Raw genomic sequence first — 20,433 nt, 5'->3', positions numbered from 1 at the left:
TAAAAAATTTGTTACTAAAAGAATATTTTGTTAGTCCAAGTAGAATTTTAAATGTCACAGTTAAAACCACTGTTTTAGTACTTGATACAAAATTGTCTGTGGACCGGTTGTTCTTGGTAACTTAACTGAGTTAAATCATATGTCTATTGTCTTTGTCTAAGTTGAAAGAAAAACGAACATAGACATATGATTTAACTATCAGTTAACTTACCAAGAAGTTGAAACAATCGACCTTGTGGTATATAGAATTTACAGCAGCAAAGCATTTGAACAATGTCTGCTAGGAAAAACTCTTAGCAAATTTCTCATATCTCTAGGTCTGTTCTTTTTAGCTGAACTACCCGAACTGGTGCACACCGATGCAATAAGTTAGAGTAAGACAAATATATTTTGTTTCATCCTAACTTATTGTACTAGTCTTCACCAGTTCAGGCAGTTCAGCTAAAAAGAACAGACTTTATATCTCGATAATTTTGATTGCAGGACCACTTTTTATTTGAGTGAAACCAGAACCTCCCCATGAGAGAGTGTCGCGTCGCGAAGCCGCGATTGCCGTACTCTCTTCGCATCGTACAATCTTCGGCGTCCCCCGCGGAATTCGCGCGCGACGCTGCCGTGGACGGAGATGAAGACGCGCTTCGTAGTACTATTAGCGGTCGTAATCACGGGGGGGACGATTCAGAGGCGAAGAGCAGTGAAGGGGGGTCGCGAGGGATGGCGTCTAAATTTAGGCGCGATGCATTCTGGGGACGACGGACGACGTCGGGCAGGCCAGGGCGGCGGGGAGACAGGCAAAAAGACTCCAGATGGGACGTCGGAAGGGACAGTGTCGCGATTCACTTCTGGCTGGCTTCCAAATGGCGATACTCCGTGGTCCGGCCTCATGAATGAGCCGCACGGAAAATGAGTTTCCTTGATCAAAACTAGCGCGAATATCGCGCACGCTAGGCTAGGCCCGACGACCGACGACGGGCAGACGAACGAGCCGACGACTAGGCCGCCGTTCGAGCCAAGCTTCGCTCGTTCTTCTTCCTCTTCTTCTTCTTCTTCTGCTGCTGCTGCTGCTGCTGCTGCTTCGTTTTGCTCGGTTAAGCGACATCCCTCACCGACTTCCGCGAGTTCTCCGCGGTGATTATTATAGATCGTCGCGCCGACAGCGCGAATCGATATAGAGCGACGACGGGAAGCGAGCTCTCCTAACTTAATAAATCCTGATTCAGTCGTCGCGCGTGCTTGACGATCGAATTAAAATTACTTCACTCGCTCTGTGACTAATTGGCAAATCCGCCCAGAGCCGTGGGTGCCGTTGGGAGTCGCGTCTCGTGCATTCGCCGCAAATGCGAGCACCTTAGTTGATTTCCCCGAGGAAGCGAGGATCATTGCGCAGCACGAACGACTAATCGATTCAACTTCGGGTCGGCGGGAAACTGTTATTTTAGCGGAGCAAATTGCGAGTTTCTTTTCGCGGAAGTACTGCCCGAGGAAAGGTGGGATGTAATGTTGGGCAGGAAAAATCTGACGTTCCTTTTGCCATCGAACCTCTGATTCCTTAAGGGTATCTTTAAGGTCTACTTATCTTGAAAAATAAAAACAACTGAATTTTCATCAAGCTTCCCTAATATATTTCCTAATAAAATGCTTTAATTTTTTCTGTTGAAATAACTCTTTAAACGAAACTTTTGAAACATTATCTACAGGTATTTGATATCAAAGTTATTGCAAGTGTTATTGCTCATTGTAACGTCTGAGTGTAGAGTAGCAAAGAGTAAATTTCCAAAATAAACTGGGACCCAAAAGGCTAACAGCGCCCAAATCGGAAAGATCCAACACGTATTCTTCACAGTATTCGCACGAAAATATCAGGATGACCGATGTGAGACACGATGTGCTACCGTCGTATGTGACGCATAATGAGACGCATCGTGTTTTATGTTGCAGAAAAGACGATTAATCCCGACATCGCGGTGACCACGGGCGACAAGCTCAACCTACGTTGTTTGCCAAACCTCAACGGCGAGACGACGTGGTACAAGGACGGCGTACAGTTGCAGCGGTCCTCCGCGAGGATGAAAGTGATCAAGCACACGTTGAAGATAAAATACGTCGACGCGGCAGACACCGGCGTCTACGCTTGCAGACTGGAGTCGTCCGACAGTATCGAGTGGCGTAACGTAACCGTTCGCGTGGAATCGCCACAAAACGACAGCTTCCAGGGTGGCGAGGGTGAAGAGACGAGCGGCGCGATGGACACGCTCAGGCCGGAGGACGAGACCAACGATCTGGAGATCGAAACAAGAAGTGAGTTCTGCGAACGATTCACTCAACTTTAATTTACTGCGATTTCGAGTGGCAGTGTTTTCATTATTGCATTAAATGAAATTACTGCCACTTTTCACTCATTTTAAGTGCGATTTCACTTCGAGAAATTTTTAGAGTATTTTGATTTATCTATTTACTTAAATAGAGTATTTTTTAAGCTACTTAGCAATAAATTTAATAAAAAGCAAATTGAATTTTTTTCATAATAAAATTCTTTAATTTTTTCCTTCTGCAACTTCTAAAACTTCTCGAATGATTCCGCTTCCATTCTAAGCTTAAGTGAAAGATTCACTTTTGCGATCTCTAGTAATAGTATCTTCTCTATTGCTTCAAATAAAAATATTGCTATTTTGCACTTATTTTGATTGAGATTCTACTCGAAGAGAAATTTAGAAAAATGGCAGTTACTGAAGAGAGTAAGTGGTAGCAAATTTTGCAGTGGTAGCAAGTTTTACAACGTAACGCGTTATTCCCCAATCCTGATATCTTTATCTGAAATTAAAGAGTAAAACTGATGTATTATTCCTCATAATTATAGAAAAAAATTCATAGGAAAGGTCTACAAATTGATTTCAAATTGATTGCAACATTTACTCGTATGGAATCAGAATCCATGCGAAACTTAAATGAGTCACTTATCTTTACGATCCCGAGCGGTGTGGTATTTTCACTATCGCTTCGAGTAACTTTTTACTCTTCTTGAATGATACTTCACTTCAAGAATCCACATTCTCATGGTCGTTAATTGCTCGCGAGACTTCCGCAGAAAATCAAAGTACAAGAAAAAGACGAAGAAAAACGAGCAGTTGGCTCCCCTTCTGTCGTGATATGGAAATCAAACGCGACTTCTTCAAAAAATTGCACGCTGATGAAATCGTGTTCTACTGCTACTACTTCCACTGCTGCTACTTTGCTACGCTTAATTATCCTACGTGCACTTTCGCAGACTTGCCCGAGACGCGGTCGTTACGCCTCGAGAGCGACAAGATCGACGCGGAACTGGAAAACGAGAAGGCCGAGAACGACACGGTAGACGAACACAACAACACGACGTTGGAGAGTTCGCCCATGTTCAACAAGAGCGACGAGATGCTCGTCGCGGTGGTGAAGCCCGCTGGCAACATGCTGCGACTGAGGTGTCCGAGCGTCGGCAATCCCAGGCCGAACATCACCTGGCTGAAGAACAACGAGGAGCCACGGCGGGACCTCGGCACCGTCATAAGAACCAAGTGGACCCTGAGGTTGGAGGATCTCGTGCCGAAGGACAGCGGAAATTACACGTGCATCGTGTGCAATCATCTGGGATGCATCAACCATACCTTCAAGGTCGACATATTAGGTGAGTGGATACATTCATGTGTTCATACTTACGTGCCTACGCCACGTAAGCCGTTCGATTCCACTTCCTGCTCGCTGCGAGTCTTGGGAGTCGTCGCTACCGTTCTCGCGAGCGATAAAACCCGAGAGCGACCGCGAGTCGGTCGGTTGCGAAGTCGTTTGCTTTACGCGAATGCGCGGACTCGTTGTACCACGAAGCGAATGAAACGAAGCGACTCACTGCAAAATCGCAGAGCGTTTCCCGCACAAGCCGTACATCAACGAGGACTTCCCGAAGAACGTGACCGCTCTGGTCAACAGTACTGCGAGCTTCAGGTGCCCCATTGTTTCTGACCTCGAACCCTTCATACAGTGGTTCAAGGTTGACGAGTATCCGGACGATGATCAAGAGGATACGCCCAAGGGGACGTTGCTGCAGGTACAGCAGCTCTATTTTTCGCGCTGGTGAAGGGTCATGGTTCTTTGTAATCTTGTAACCGATGATTCTCCTTCTCTTTCTCGCTGTATCTACCTCTCGATCGAGTTCTCGCTCGATCGACGAGACTCCGTCGTGCCAATGTCTTTGTTCAATTGTATAGCTTCTACGTGACTGTTTATTCACGCAGGAAGATGGTGGTGCGGCCTCTTCGGATGACGTAGCTTCGGCCAAGGATTGTGATTAACAAACGTTTCTAGCTCATCCTTCGTCTATAGGGAAGATTTTTCTCATCTTCATGGTTGCGGGTGTTTTGGAGCTTCTCATTGTCGCTTTATTCTGTGTTAAACTCGAGGAACTTTATCGATACCACACGCAGAGAATTTTTCTTGAAGATATAAACATTTGTTAATTGTGGAAGAACCATATAGTAATCTTGCCTTGGCTAGGATGTACTTACAGTGTAGACGAAATTTCAAGAAAGTATGGGAAATTTAGAGAACTACACACAAAAGTAATTTTCTACTAAAAAATATGAAACTTTCTTAATGGTTTTGAAAAGAAATTTCCATACTAAATTAATCTTTCATATTCGTCACGTATTGCTTTAAATGTAGGCAAAATTTCCAGGAGGTATGGGAAATTTGTTATGCGGTAGTCTTGCTCAGCTAAGATTTACACTTACAACGTGGAAAAAATTTAGAAAGCAAAGAATCAAACTATACAGACAGAAATAATTTTTTCCAAGTATAGTATGGATTGTTTCCAATGACTTTGAAAACAAATTCCTATATTGAATTAATTTTTGAAACTGTTCTTTGAAATTGTTCAACTTGAAACAGTTGCAAGTTCTGATTAACCAGAGATCTTGTTTGATTAACCAGAATCTTGTTAATTTAAGTAGAATTCTGATGAACTCCGATCGGAATTCCGGTTCGTTCACATTTCACCAGATTGATTTAATTCACCAGATGGTTAATCGAAACCAATTTTTTTCGTTGCAGTCTAAATTTCGACTCCAGTATAAGTGTATCTTAGTCGCGCAAGATACAAGTCTTGTAAATTATGCTGTTAGCTACGCTATGTTACTCAACAGAAATTTTCTGCGTGCACAAGCTTCTGTAAAAATTAGATAGAAAGTAGGGAAGAACTATCTTCCTTGTGTATATAGAGTAATATAGTTATTATGTACATAGTACGTATATAGTAGAGAGAGATGTGTATACATATATGCAGTAGGACTTTCAGGAAATCTGCAGGGACCAGCTGCTCTCTTCCCTCTCCTTCTCTTCGTGCCTACACTTAAATGTCGTCTAAGACTCGGCTAAAACGGTGGTTGGGTTTCTCTGTTTTCTCCTGTAGAGACAGTGATGCACCGACCGATCCTGACGAGGGCCCCGCGAAACCAAACAGTGCTTATCGGCAGCAATGTTAGTATGGTCTGCGAAGTGTTGTCTGACGCGCATCGTCATCTCGAGTGGTACCACGGTTACCATACCTCTTTCGACACCGTCAACAAAACCAATCAGAGCTTACGGGTGGAGGTCAAGGTGGGCGCACAGCATCTTTGTTGCTTCTTCTTCTTCCTCCTCCTTCTCCTCCCTTTTCTCATCTTCCTACTTTCTCTCACACATTTCCGATCGCTTTCTCTCGACTACTCAAACTCGAATCTCTTCCACTCTCTAACTCATGGCTTCATACTCTTCTAATATTCAGGTGGCATAACTCTGGCATGCGCTTATGTATACATGTGTGTACATGTATGTGTGTATTCTTTCCTCAAATGTCTTAACGATGTACGTTCGAACGATATCGAGCGCGGTAATAGCAGAAACCTATGTTCACGTAGACAGGAGCGGATCCGGTTATGCTAAAGCTGTACAATGTCACCGAGAAGGATGAGGGATGGTACACGTGTATCGCCCAGAATGCGCTCGGGGAGACGTTCAGCAGCGCATATCTTCGCGTCGTCGAAAGTAAGTGTAATTGAATCTTATTCAGTGCCGCTCTCGAATTCGCGGACACGAATTTGCATCGGAACGAGCGATTTGAAGTTACCACGATCTTATTGAAATCTTTTGCAGCGTTGGACGAGCAGAAAATACCGCTAACCGCGAGGCCGCAGGTCCTGGTGAACGTCCTGGCGGCCGTCCTCTGCGTGTTCTTCGCCCTGGGCGTCATAGTGGTGATATACATTTTCCACCGACTGAAACGCGAGAAGATGAAGAAGCTGCTCGCCATCGAAACGGCGCGCGCTGCGGTCGTCACGCAGTGGACGAAAAAGGTGATCGTGGAGAAGCAGAACTTGGTGAACGCGCAGAACATCGAGGACTCGTTGCTGATGCCGGTGGTGAAGATCGAGAAGCAGAAGTCCACCGTGATCGCCGAGGAAAACAGCGGCGACAACGTGTCCGAGTACGAGTTGCCGTTGGACAGCGCCTGGGAACTGCCGAGGGAGCATTTTGTGCTAGGTGAGACATTGGGCGAGGGAGCCTTCGGCAAAGTCATCAGGGCTGAGACGAGCACCGGCAGATCCGGTATACCCAACGTCGTGGCTGTAAAAATGCTGAAAGGTGAGCAGAGGGATGAATTATAAAGCACTTTTTGAATGTCTTTGAGTGAAATCTCTTTCAAAACTGAACAGTGAATAGTGAAAAATGAGCAGTATTTTCAGTCGAATCGATCATGAAAATATTGCCACTCTTGCGAAATTGCAAGAGTGAATGTTTCACTTAGAGCTTAGAGTGGATTCTGGCTCCATATGAGCCAGAATGTTTCAATCAGAGTGAATATTCCTGTGGCAGTACATCAGATTTATTCTTCAATTGGCCATAGTTATGCAAGAATGATCCAACTTACATTGAGTACGTTTCGAGAAAAATGAGGACGGAAATTTTGATACATAATTTTAAAACATAACATAAATCTTTATATTATTATATTATAAATTATTGTTATTATTGTGTACTTTGTCATATTCGCAGAGGGCCACACAGATACTGAGATGATGGACTTGGTTTCCGAGATGGAGATGATGAAGATGATCGGTAAGCACGTAAACATCATCAATCTGTTAGGCGCCTGCACGCAAAATGGCCCGCTGTTCGTCGTGGTGGAGTTCGCGCCTCACGGTAACCTGCGAGACTTCCTGCGCAACCACAGACCCTCCTCAGGGTATGAGCCGGCCATCGGGCAGGAGCGGAAGACGCTCACGCAGAAGGACCTGGTCTCGTTCGCCTACCAAGTGGCACGAGGGATGGAGTACTTGGCCAGCAGGAGGTGCATACACAGGGACTTGGCCGCCAGAAATGTCCTCGTCAGCGACGAGTACGTGCTGAAGATCGCCGATTTCGGCCTCGCCAGGGATATTCACAACCACGACTACTACAGGAAAAGAACGGACGGTCGGCTACCGGTGAAATGGATGGCGCCGGAAGCCCTCTTCCACCGCGTTTACACCACTCAGTCCGACGTGTAAGTAAACCTGTGTGAACGAAAGAACTTTCGTCCAAGAGCAATTAATTGATTCTGTTCGATTTAATCACATACTGCTTGTTTCTCGCCATCTCTGATATCAGCCACTTCTATATCAACACTTGCTAGCCTCACGAAATGAAGAATAAAGTGTTAAACTGAATTAGACAATTTTTACGTGAAAATATATGTACGATTATATTGAGTTGTATTACAAGTAATTTCAAATTTTTCAAGTAAAATGGAGCATAAAATTGTATTTTTATGTCGTCATATATGATAATTTGATGAAACAACACATATGTCGTTTTGATGTTTGATCTTCTGCCATTTTTCGCGCACATTAATTTTAAATAAGTTAATTCTTAAAACTTAAACTTGTTATTTTGAAATGCATTAATTTTAACTTTATAACGTTATAACTTTTTTATATAAGTTAAAATAATTCATCAATATTTAAATTTTGAACATAAAACAGTCGGCATTTTTTTCATAGAAGACTACCTTTTTTTATTAGTAATTCGCAAATTTAATCTTGGATTAAAAAAGTAATTATGAAAAAAACATATTGCTTTGTATATAATTGATTTTTAACTTTAATAAGCTAACTTAACGTTAAATTAACTTTTAATTAAGTTAATTTCTCTTGTAACTTTTAAAGTAAATTAAGTTAAATTAAAGATCATTAATTCTTTAAACTTAATTTAAAAAATAATTAACTCACCTAATCCTGCTTACATATTACACAACCCAATACATGTGTATTACTTAGCTCTTTTTGTATATATTATTTTTTATGCTCTGAAAAGAGACTTGCTCTAGGACAAATAATAAAGCTTTTCATTCATTCCTTCCAGATGGTCGTACGGTATTCTGTTGTGGGAAATCATGACGCTGGGCGGCACGCCTTACCCGTCCGTGCCGTCGGTCGAAAAACTATTCCAGCTACTTAGAACCGGACACCGAATGGAAAAGCCGCCTTGCTGCTCGATCGAAATGTAAGACACGTCTTAACACGCGATCTGACTATATAATACGGCTGATGTACGTTTGCGCGAGAATACATTCTTCGATACTTCGATTACAGATATATGCTCATGAGGGACTGTTGGAGTTACCAGCCGAAGGAGAGGCCGACGTTCGTGGAATTGGTCGAAGATCTCGATAGAATATTGACCATTACCGCGAACGAGGTAATTTTTTCTTTCTCTCTCTCTCTCTCTCTCTCTCTCTCTCCTTCTCTCTCTCTTTCCCTCTCACATTAATGAATAACCACTAAGAATATTCTTGTATCGGCGATCTCAATGTCTCACGTGTATATTTTCCATATTTACTAGGAATACCTGGATCTTGGTCTACCCCAGCTGGACACACCACCGTCCAGCCAAGAATCCAGCGCGACGGAAGAGGAAGGCGAAGAGAAATTCCCAAACCTGCTGTGAACGTGTTAATTACCGCGACTTAACGAGGAAGTCGCGAAGACGAGTCGAAGCACGAAGTAATCCAAGAAAGACTCGCAAGCGCGATTGAGGAAAAGCCCACAGGCATGCATCTATCTTCGCATCCGGAAGCGAGCGAGTCGAATGGACGCGATAAAGAGAAAAAAATAAAAAGAGACGAAGAGCGAGAGAGAGAGAGAGAGAGAGAGAGAGAGAGAGAGAGAGAAGCGCAAGTTTACGCGTGAAAGATGATATCGACTGAAACAAGCTGAACACGCCAAATAACATAAATCAGTATTGACCTGTAGCGCGTATTTTTCACGTAGAATTAAGGAAGAGCGCGTTGATCGTAGATCGGTAGCGTACTATATCGCTCACGCGCGAGAGAGAACGAGAAAAAGAGGATACCTGATAAACCGGACATTCTGTATTACATTATTTTTCTACGTGGATCGACACACGCTACGCGTTTAAGATTAAGGGGGAACATATGTCTACCCAGTAAACAAGAAATCATTGACAGAACGTTATTGCGAGGATACTCAATAGCGTTTTTAGTATGTAGTTTCAAACGTTGTATATCAGCGTCGTTGCAAGTACAGCTTCAATATTTTTTAAACATTTTTGCAATGTTTGAAGAGATCATACTCTCAGTAGTGTCTGTGAAATACTTTTAAAATAACAAACGAAAACGCGTTCAAGACATACATATAAAATCGATATTTCAATCTGTTGGTCCAATGTTCTTTGCTTACTGGGTAGGTACTGAAAGTGAGGGTCACTTGCCTTTTAGTGTGTAGAACGAATACATGGTGAATTTCACAGGTACATCGGTTTAGTAGATTTTCGGAGAATCAAGGATTTTTCGAGAAAATTCGAGAGATTAAGAAATCGATCGTTACGACCCCTCTGAAACGTATGTTCCCTCTTAAAACAGGAGGGACGGAGCAGCGCGCGGGAGCCGAGAGGAGGAGGAGGAGGCCGGTCCTCCTCAACGGCCGGGCGCGCTGAAGCGGATTCCTAGATCGCCTGTACGGATCTATAGGTATTCGTAGGTGTAATAATTGTGCCATGAAGCAGTGCCTTGCGGTGGGAGCGCGCTCGCGAGCTTCTGCTCGCGAACGGAGAGGTGAATCGTTGTAAGTGTCGTGTGCGTCGCGTACACACGCCGGATCGACGGCGGAGATCCTCGCGCGCGAAAATGATACCGAGAGCGGGCATGATGTTGCGTTTTGTAACTAGTCAACTGTGTTTGTAACTAGGAAGCCTGTACGTTTTCTCTGTATTATAGTAGCTGATAGATATTCTTAGTGTTTTTACGCGGCTAGAGTGTTAGGCGGACAACGACAATGTAGATTTTGTATCGCGGCCAGCAGCGTGTTCTGTGTAGCAATTTTGTAAAAAAAGGAAAAAAATAAGAAAAACGAGGAAAACACGAAGGGGAAAATCGAACTGAATACACACAAGAGATCGAGCGCGAGAGACGAGTTACCTAGCCAACACGGTGGAATATTTTTTTTTAAATTTTTTAGACGAATCGAACATGAAACAGACGAAAAGAAGATGGAATATTAGGCTTTTCAAATATATATTCCTATTGTCATTTAAAAATAAGAAAATAAATAATACCGCAATATCAGTGGTCGTTTGTAGAAGCCGTCAAGTTTCTCGCCATCTGAGCGACTTGTCTCGCGAAACTGTTTAACCGACCAACTTCTATTTTTGAACATGTGTTCAACACATTCGTTTCTCGATATGATTGGAACTATGAGTTTCTCAATATGTCGAACATTTCTATTCTTTTCAATCCGAGAGAGCCAAAGGAAGAGTAGTGAAACTCACGCTAAGCTTTAGCCAGCTTCCATTTTGTCGAAGAGCGTTTTAAAAAGTAATCCTAACTTCAGCGATAACCACACTTGTAACAGTTAAAAAAAAACTTTACTCGTTTATTTCAAGCCAGTATAAGGGCCGTGGCATACAGAAAAACTTAAGCAGTAAGACGTACACAGTAAACAAATTGACCAATCACAGTCGTTGATTCTTCTTACAATCCAACAATCAATGACTGTGATTGGTCAATTTGCTTACTGCTTAAGTTTTTTTGTGTGTCATGGCCCTTAGAGTCACAGAGTGTGGGACAAATTGCTCAAACGGCAAGGAATTTTATACTAAAAAAAAAGAAATATTTGAGAGCTTATTTATACAAAAAGCCTATTTCTGTTAAATAAAGTTTATTTCTGTGGATAAACTTTATATCCCACAAATAAATTTGCAAACAGATTTACTTCTCAGTATAAACCACTGTTTAATATTGTGGCATTATTTTATTATTTTCTTATTTTTCAATGTGGGAATAGAAACATGTATTTAAAACGCAATATACAAAATATCTATTTTATATATTGTCGATTCATTTTGTTTTGTCGATTCATCTAAAAGGAATTTCGCAAATTGGCCTCATAAATAGCTTTGTAAGATAGGATATTTTTTTAATGGTGTTTTAATGAGATATTACGCATTAATGACGTCACACTAGCGTCATTAATACGTTATTATGTTTGCTGGGAAAGAAAGTCTTTCTCGCGCGCGTTGAGGCGAGAAACAGAAGATCGGCGTTGCTTGACGAGAAAAGGAGGTCCAAAGTGTCGAGAGTATCGCTGTAAGTCCTTTAGTAGTTGTACCGATATCGATTGCGATAAGTGTATAAACGGGGAAGAGGTGCTTAGCGATAGATAATTTATTTTTCGTATTATCGATGTAATGTCTCGAGTATAATAGATATATTTGAGGATCCTTTTCTCGTTTCTTCTTCTTCTTTTTTACGTAAGCCTAAGACAAGCTGCGCGAGCGGCACTCTTGTAAAAAGTAACAATAATGGATTGCGCGTTAGTACGTAGCCGGATAATCTGAAGACGATGTCTGTACATATTGACGTTTATTTAAAGATTATTTGTTATACTCACACAGCATCCAAACACACAAACAAATTAGTAAATGAGCATTTACCTAAGGTACGTAAGAGCGTAATGTATAGATTGTGTAAAGGATCATTATTGCAACGCGAGTTTGTCGCCTCCAATAAATTGATCGACATATATTAAAATAATACACGGCATTTCCGTTACTTTCCGAATTTCCTCAGTAATAAACAAGACAGAGAGAGGGAGACGTTAAGCAGTATTTTAATACTTGTCTCGTCTCATAGATGCTAGAAGGAACATTTCAATTCATTTGACAGTGAAGTCACAGACAATTAACGATAACAATTAACCTATTTATAGCAAAATAATTAAAATGACAATATTTTGAAAAAATAGATAATGCGAGAGAAAAAATGTTTATATTTTCTTAATTTTATTCAACGTCAATGAAAACATATGAGAGGGACCGTTATAAAAATTAATAATTTTTATACAATCAATTAAATTAGTAATTCGTATATAAATAATTTTTATGTAATTAGCTTTAATGTAATTGTACTTTTTTTGCATAATTAGCAACTTTTATATAACAAATTAGAAATCCGAAATTTTAACTACTTTGGTAGTTTTATTGTTAAAAAAATAAAATTGTCCGTTGCGTGCACAGAATATTTATGGAACGACGTCATGTACCGACGAAGTATTATAAAAGACCGTCGGCTTTATGGGCTTTAGCGACCCCGAGAAATCTGATTGTACATTTTTTACCTTTTTCTTATATCCTATATTCTTATTGTTATCCTACTTAGATCGTCTTGTCTCTTTCTACGCTTGTCAATACGATTTCGGCACAATGTTCCGTCCAGTACTATATGTCGATGGTGTACTTTTACGAAAAGAATACGAAAAACCCTCGATTTTGAGTCACAAAGACAGAAGCGTCTTCGTGTGACGCAGGTCAGTATTGTCATCGTTCTTCAATTATCTCCGGACCCTTCTGGGCCCTTTAGCCGGGTCGAAAATTTATCCAAGGCTGGCAGTCTTTAGTAATATCTCGTCGGTGACGACGTTAAGTCTCCAAAGTATTTGTAATTTGAAATACTTTTTCATATCGTCGAGTTAAGATAAAGATCATTTCTGGCGCGGATAGCAGACGCGAATTTCATCCGGGCATTTGTGTGAAAGAGAAATCGATAAATCGTCTATCAGATAAAGAGCAGGCGCATATATCTCCGCTTTTAACTGCAGCCGCGTGTTTCCCGTGGATCCGCGTCGTGGCCGTTGCTTGGTGGCGCTGCAATCAGTCCGTTTCAGTCCGTTTTGTTGTCGTCAGTTCAGTCACGTTTACATTAAGTTGTTTTTAACCGGATTTTTAGTGAAACTCCTTTAGTTCCGCATCGTTTACCGTAGCCCAAGGCCGAAGTGCGCGAAAAATGCTGCGAATTTCGTGAGTCGTCCTGGCGAAATGTCGCGGTGAGTAGGGCCAACGAGAGGCACCGTGTAACCACGCTCGGGATTGAGGTTAGAATTCCATAACCCACTTTCCTGATATTAAACGTCTTCTCTTCTGTGCGTGCACGTTTATTGACAACGGCAAGGGGGCCTTGATCCGTTTTGCAGATAGTAACATCTGTCTATTAAATGGTGATTACCGGTGCCATGGAGAGGAGGATAAAACTGAAGACTCTCAACAGTCACATAACTTGCAAGATATGTCGCGGGTATTTGATAGACGCTACCACCGTCACCGAATGTCTGCACACATTCTGCAAGAGTTGTCTGGTGAAACATCTAGAGGAGAAGCACACCTGTCCGACATGCCAAATCGTCATACATCAGTCACATCCACTCCAGTACATCAGCTTTGATAGAACTATGCAGGATATTGTCTACAAGTTGGTTCCTGATCTCCAAGAAAGTATGATTACTGTTCTACACTGCTGATAGATCTTCTTTTTGGCTGTATTTACTTGTACCTTTTGTCTTTAGAGCGAAATAAATACATAACCTAGCATTAAAGAAGAAGGGAACAAAGTTTTAGCGTAATGTTGATTCAGCTTAGAAGAATAAGCCTGATGTCTCTCGTCAGCTGGAGAAATATCTCTTTTAGACATTAACAGAACATTTTTTATTTCAGACGAAACCAAAAGAGAACGAGAATTTTATAGAGCCAGAGGTTTGGCTTGTCCCAAGGATATTTTACCTAACACTGGTGAAATCGAGGAAGAAAAGACCAATACGGACACTCATGCTGAATCGGATTATCATCGGGCTGATGAACAGGTATGAGCACACATGAGTTCGCTAATAGAATCTTAAGTCACCATTGGAGTTAATCTGTGATATTTGTAGGTCAATGTATGCTTGGAGTGTATGAATGCTAGTTTGAAGACGCTGAAGAGAAGATTTATCAGGTGTTCAGCTCAGGCTACGATAACACATGTAAAAAAATTTATTGCCAAAAAGGTTCTGAATGGCATGGAAAAATATAGAGATGTAAGTGCACACAAGTGATCCTACATGTGAGAATGTTTATTATTATTGATTTTAATTAATTCTATTAATTATTATTGTTGATCTTGATTTATTTTATTATTATTATTAATTTCATGATTTATTAATTTGCACGTGTTCTTTTCCCCAGATCGATATTTTGTGCAATAACGAGTTACTAGGTAAGGACCACACGTTGAAGTTCGTTTATGTGACGAGATGGAGGTTCCGGGACCCACCTTTGAGACTACAGTATAGGTCACACATAGACATGCAAGATTAATCTTTCCATGTTCGAGACGTAAGAAGAAATCACGGAGGACCTGTCTCTACACTTTGTACATTTTCCTAGTTCTATTTCCTACCTTTATCTGTAGTACTTACTTCTATTCGTTTTACTGGACACTCGTGTTGCAGTTTAAAGAAAGCACTTTTCAGTTCTGCTGGACTCCCGATGCCGATCTCAAAAACTGCGCTCTCTTATTATTATCGATTTTCCCGATAATTATAAATACGACCGCGTCCGATATTTATACTATTTATATTCGTATCGTAATGCGTCATTGTGCTACTATTTATAGTTTATAGTTACATAATGACGCGTTTATACGTCGGAATAATTCGTTTCTTTACGTAAAGTCAGAGGTTAACAGAGACCGCTTTATCGTGTTCGAATATTCTACCTTCTTTGTAGCTTAAAGTCTCGACTTACACGAGTGTAATTTGTAAGTGTGAAACTGGAGCGAGGAAATATCGCACCAGCAACCTCTTAAGCCAGCGGCATATGATGCTTGTTTTCATGCTGAATTGCTTGCTGATTGGTGCATTTCTGAAGATGGATGGAAATACACCAATCAAAACAATATTTCCATCCAGCAAGCAATCCAGCACGAAAACAAGCACCGTGTGCCGCTGGCTTTAGACCCGGTTGCACCAGCCGAGTGTTGAGTTAACTAACAGTTAACCAACGTCTTTGGTTTTTCTTCGACATAAATATAAACGACAGACAGACGTTTGAACTATTAGTTGGCTCACCAATTCGGTTAGCGCAACTATGTCTCAAAACGCAGAAACTTGACGAGTGATTGAGCGAGACTTTTTGCACTGCGTCGTGCGAAACGAAGTTCTCGTTTTACGGAAAAGAAGGTATATCTTGTTTTACATATGATACATACCCTGCGTCTGTACATAGAATATTTTTGACAGAACTCGGACGACGTTGCGCGTAGACGCAAAGCTTGGTATTAGGTGAGAGAAGAAACCGGGCCCGGACGTTCGTCTCCGGGCTCCTTTTTAACTTTGTATGTTTATGCGTCGTACATATTCTAATCGAGCCGCAGGTTTCTCCCGACGCCGACTCGCGCCCGAGAGAAAGAAGATTATTACTTAGCAGCGACGTTATATTTTCAAGAGATTCGCCATCGGCGACGCCGTGTCGGGCGAGACAGGCGGCTCTTGTCGCTTGTAGTAAAGTGATCTTGTTTCGTCTAACGATGTTGAGCGAAGAATTTAAGAGAGAAAGAAAAACGAAAATATGGTGTGATTGTATATAAACATTAGAGAATATCGAACTCACTTTGCGAAGTAGCGGCATTTCGAGGATACTAGAGCTTGTACGTTGTACACTGTATATGTGTATCTCCATAAATTATTAAATAAATATGTTTTGTACAGTAACTCGCGCGAGAATATTGTCCGTATCTAAAAGGAGCGCAGATGAAATGTAGAATACTTCATTAATAGTGAATTCGATGTGCATTTGCTCGGCTCCGGTACATAATTTTTTATTACTACGCACTCAAATTCAGAGTGCATATTGTACTGAATAGCATCACGAAATTAGGCAATGCAATTCAGATGAATATCTTTTTATTCACTAATGAAAGGTAAGGTGGTTTAACACAGAACTCAGAAAGGACACTTATAATAAATTCGTCACATTAATACCACTTGCATTAGTGCACAATGAGTGCAAACTTTTGTGTCATCTGATTCAATGCACTCAGATTGTTGATTTTGAATGAATCACTCTATATAATAGCACCAAATAGCACAGATGTCTGAAATACGTTTTAGAGATATCCTAAAAACGTATAAAACCAAGCAGATTATTTTTTAAGCGTCTCTAAGATATCTTTTAGACATTTATGTTGTATTGGTGTTTTAGCAACTTTGATATAGTGCTTGAATAAGAATTGCTCTAATTCAGCACACTGAATTGATATTTGAATGAATGGAATAAGCTGAATGAGGTTAAGCTCTTAATTGCGTTGACATTTTAGACAGTATTACATTTGCATAATGTTGAGACAACATCAGAAATAATATTCTGGATGTATCCTAGACGAATGCAAAATATGCTTTTATGATTGTTAAACTGAAACAACGTTATATATATATATATATGTATGTATATGTATGTATATATACATATATATAATAAATACATGTATATATATGCGAGCTTTACATATATATATATATATATATATATATATATATATATATATATATATATATATATGTGTGTGTGTGTGTATGTGAAGCTCGTATAAGAAAAACAGAATTTGGAACCAAAAAAATACGTTAAATTATTTTGTTATTATGTTTGCTGTATGTCTAGAATAAAGGTGTATATCCAGACGCGACTTACATAGTCGTATAATAAATATGCACAAGGGAATTGATGATCAAATGTGTATCTGATATGAAAGACACCCTTTTGCTACGCAAATTATGATTAGTTAATTTTCTTACGCGTATGGAATGTACGATCATGTAAGTTAGACTTAAGCCTAAGTTAGACGTTTCAAAGTAGAGTCAAAGTGGAGTTCATGTCAGTTTTCAATATATCTAAAAAATAAAATAATATCTATTCGGTGGGTAATAATAACATATTTTCTTAAAAGTAAATTCTTTTGTTTAAGTAGAATAAACAATTATTTCCATGAAAAGTAACGTTTTTTGGAAATGTATATTTTCTCATTTGAAAAGATTGTTTCTCAATTTAAAAATGTGTATATAAAAAAAATGTGTATATAAGTAAATATGTTTTATTGATATCCATTGAATAAATATTTCTAAATATTTTTCCTCTTAGTGTAAAGAACATTTCAGATTTATATTAATAGCCGTTACTTGCTTTAGGTGAAATATTCAGATCTATATTTAGAATTAGATGTGAGTCTTTTAGAGTTAAATTACAATTATAATGTCATGAATATCAATTCAATTGAAAAAATCGAGTCTAACTCTGAATAAAAATCTGAATCTCTCGCACGAGCCAAGTTTCAAATTTCAGGAACTATTAATACAGATCTTGGAGACATCTAACAAACATACTACTTGTCCTCGACGTCTTTGAAATGTCTTTAAGATGTATTTTGATTATTTATACGGCCTGGATATACACTGGCATATCCGACCGAGTTTTCCACGCGTCCATCAGTCCGGTAGATAACTAATTTCCCGAAACCGCGCGAATTCTCCTGATTGTCTTGACTGTCGCGAGTTTTGAACGGCCATACCTCGCGAGAGGTAATGCATTTGTAGTTCGCGCTGCTTTTCAAACGCCGCCGCGCACGCGTTCTCACTCCCGGGAATTTATACCTCGAGAAGCGGGGCGGTCGAGAGAGGAGCGCATTAGCAACGAGCCTTCGCTCAGATACCTTCGCTTCGTTTGGCTTCAGTTCAATGAGAGACACCGTGACGGTGAGGTCGAGCCTGCCAGCGACCTTCTCTACGTTGCGCCCCTCTGTGCAAGTTTTGTGGGTATTGCGTCGCGCGTTATTGTGAGAAAGTGAGTAAAATCGATTTTCCGCAGTCTCGCCTCCTGGCGAGCGCGATTGCAAAATTTGGTGCGTGCAATTTCGATGCCAAATATCGTCGGAGTAATAAAGCAATAGTCTGTTTCGATTTGTTGAGCGAACGGAGCAACGTGCGCTCTCTCTCTCTCTCTCTCTCTCTCCCCCTCTCTCTCTCTGTATCTATCTCTCTTTCTCTTTCTCTCAGTCTCTCTTTCTCGCTTCCATGTCATCAGGCTATCGCCATAAGCGACTGGTGGGAAGAATTTATTGGGCCCGATGCGTAGCGAGACTGATCAGCGTTGATCAAGTTTGATTTCTCGTCCATTTTTCTCGGCAATCATCTCGTAAGTCTGCAAGCGGAAAATAATTGCGCGTACGTCGCGAATGCAAATACGATACACAAAGAAACAGGGGAGAAAAAACTGCGTGTGCGTCGTCATGCAAGGCGCGCGGTATGCGTGTATTACGAGCTCGTAACGCGTCGTTCGATCTATCGACGATTGACGAGATTGTTCAGACGAAGCGCGTTGTTGTGTTGTCGCGGCAGATAAGGAACTCGACGCGATTGATGAAATGTAATCACTCTGTCTCTCTCTCTGTCTTTCTTTCTCTCTCTCTCCCGTTGCTCCGATTGTTCGTGCCAGACCCGCATTCGCGTGTTATCACTGTCAACCGTTCGACGATGACGGAGAAGCATTGATTTAAATCACGCTCCTTTCGCGAACTCGTTCCTTGCTCCAGAACTCACGAAGTTGTTCGCCGGACCGCTCGAGGCAGTTTTATTCGACGCGCGGCCTGGTTCTCGCTTGACTTCTGCGACTACCTGCGACACTGTTTGTGAGTACACGGAGAAAATGTTATGGCCATTTTTCGTACGAGTTCTTTCCACTTTTATTATGTATCTCAATAGTCCAAGGATAAATTGCCGGTGAATTTTACCTTGCCTTAAGGGACGCAATTAATAAAACAATAATAACAAACAATAATAAAACAATAATCAATAAAATAAACAACAATAACAAAAATAAGTTTCTTAACAAAGAAACTTCTCAACGCGACTTAAGTTTACCAGAGCAATCAAAACAACCGATTTTCGAGAAATACACGAAGGAAAAAATATTTATTTATTTTTAGTTTTATTCAACTTTTGTCAATGCTACACAAAAGGAAAGAACATTTTGTTTCGAAAATATCTTTATTTTCAAAACTTAAAATGAGATTGCATAGTGTTAAACAAAATTAAATCACTTGCATCGATCACATTTCATATGATTTTATATGATTCAACAGAGAAAAATATATTCTTATTATTCAAAAATAATTCTCACGCATTTGTGGAGGGTATAAAATATCTTAAATAGCAGGATTGAATAACGTTGTAACGATACGTTAATAACGTCATTAATATATCATTATTTGCTGAGATTGAATTTACAATAATTATACATTTCTTATGAAACTATTTAAATGAAACTTAAATAAAGACAGTAATTTAAATAAAGACAGTAAGTTTCTTCTAACAAAATTATATGTCATTGCTTATATGTGAAACAATGATATTGCTAATTTGAGTATCTTAGTTTTAGGTGAAAACTAATTTTTTTTCTGTGTGATGTAATAGAGAAGAGAGAGTATATATTTCGCTGAGGATGAGATTATATTTTTTTATTAGTGTAGTTATTGCTAATGTAGAGTCACTTGCGTAATTCCCTCAATTGTTTTTTCACTTGTAATCCACTTCAATGTTTTTCATTATTTTTTTACAAAAAAAATAAAGTAATACCAAAAATATTTTTTATTAAATTATTCGGAATGGTAGGTTAAAATAATTAAAACTGGCACTCGAGAGTCAAAAATATAAAATGCATTGTTACAAGTTTGAGTAACTTTGATGAGAAATCGCAAACCAATCATTTTGACCGCTTTGGTAGTTCTAGTGTTAGTAGCAGATTTCAGTTTCTAAGATATATATATATAGCACAAACGAAACGAAAGAGTAACACAAATTAAGATAGAATGTCGATGCGTTTCTCGAAAGAATTATAATAACTTTTATCACAAAATTTCCTCCGTACAACTTCCACATACACAACTCCAAATAACCGGAGAAAAAGTTTCATTGTGCATGCCTAATCGCCTGCTGACAAATACTTTGTGCGCGCATTCTCAGTTATCGCAACATCATGGTCCAATGTCAACAAATCGATCGATCAGCGATCGATGAGCAA

The 20,433-nt window shown here is 40.1% G+C and overlaps 3 protein-coding genes across 12 annotated transcripts in view; all 3 read left to right on the top strand.

Annotated features, from left to right (window-relative positions):
* The window catches only part of LOC116840519 (fibroblast growth factor receptor homolog 1-like), an 85,248-nt gene extending 73,157 nt beyond the window's left edge, over nucleotides 1-12,091 (top strand). For 4 of the 5 annotated variants that reach the window (XM_032807333.1, XM_032807336.1, XM_032807334.1 and 1 more), the window contains 9 exons: nucleotides 1,939-2,298; nucleotides 3,266-3,658; nucleotides 5,435-5,622; nucleotides 5,922-6,048; nucleotides 6,157-6,645; nucleotides 7,057-7,546; nucleotides 8,404-8,544; nucleotides 8,634-8,739; nucleotides 8,884-12,091. In XM_032807333.1, the coding sequence (XP_032663224.1) occupies nucleotides 1,939-2,298; nucleotides 3,266-3,658; nucleotides 5,435-5,622; nucleotides 5,922-6,048; nucleotides 6,157-6,645; nucleotides 7,057-7,546; nucleotides 8,404-8,544; nucleotides 8,634-8,739; nucleotides 8,884-8,988 (2,399 nt within the window). In that variant the 3' untranslated portion in view covers nucleotides 8,989-12,091. Of the gene's footprint in view, nucleotides 1-1,938; nucleotides 2,299-3,265; nucleotides 3,659-3,890; nucleotides 4,076-5,434; nucleotides 5,623-5,921; nucleotides 6,049-6,156; nucleotides 6,646-7,056; nucleotides 7,547-8,403; nucleotides 8,545-8,633; nucleotides 8,740-8,883 lie in introns of all 5 variants that reach the window. The other variant, XM_032807337.1, reaches the window with a different exon arrangement.
* Nucleotides 12,092-13,200: 1,109 nt separating this feature from the next.
* LOC116840521 (polycomb group RING finger protein 3) lies at nucleotides 13,201-16,076 on the top strand. Of its 2 annotated transcripts, none has more exons than XM_032807339.1 (5): nucleotides 13,201-13,379; nucleotides 13,527-13,824; nucleotides 14,044-14,189; nucleotides 14,259-14,402; nucleotides 14,551-16,076. In XM_032807339.1, the coding sequence occupies exons 2-5, from the start codon at nucleotides 13,548-13,550 to the stop codon at nucleotides 14,680-14,682; spliced, it is 699 nt and encodes a 232-aa protein (XP_032663230.1). In that variant the 5' UTR covers nucleotides 13,201-13,379; nucleotides 13,527-13,547; the 3' UTR covers nucleotides 14,683-16,076. The 2 variants fall into 2 exon arrangements, with proteins under 2 accessions (XP_032663230.1, XP_032663229.1); XM_032807338.1 differs by having other exon boundaries at nucleotides 13,202-13,427.
* LOC116840518 (protein draper) overlaps nucleotides 15,432-20,433 on the top strand; it is a 47,580-nt gene continuing 42,578 nt past the window's right edge. For 2 of the 5 annotated variants that reach the window (XM_032807329.1, XM_032807330.1), the window contains exons 1-2: nucleotides 18,038-18,198; nucleotides 18,947-19,042. The gene's annotated coding sequence lies outside the window, so the exon portion shown is untranslated. Of the gene's footprint in view, nucleotides 15,546-18,037; nucleotides 18,199-18,946; nucleotides 19,043-20,433 lie in introns of those variants that run through there. The other 3 variants (XM_032807332.1, XM_032807328.1, XM_032807331.1) reach the window with 2 other exon arrangements.

Source organism: Odontomachus brunneus, unplaced genomic scaffold (genome assembly GCF_010583005.1).
Source record: "Odontomachus brunneus isolate Ranch 3 - 2012 unplaced genomic scaffold, Obru_v1 Obru_scaffold_010, whole genome shotgun sequence".
Lineage (NCBI taxonomy): Eukaryota > Metazoa > Arthropoda > Insecta > Hymenoptera > Formicidae > Odontomachus > Odontomachus brunneus.
Note: the sequence above shows the minus strand (reverse complement) of the source record. Positions and strands in the feature narration are given on the sequence as shown.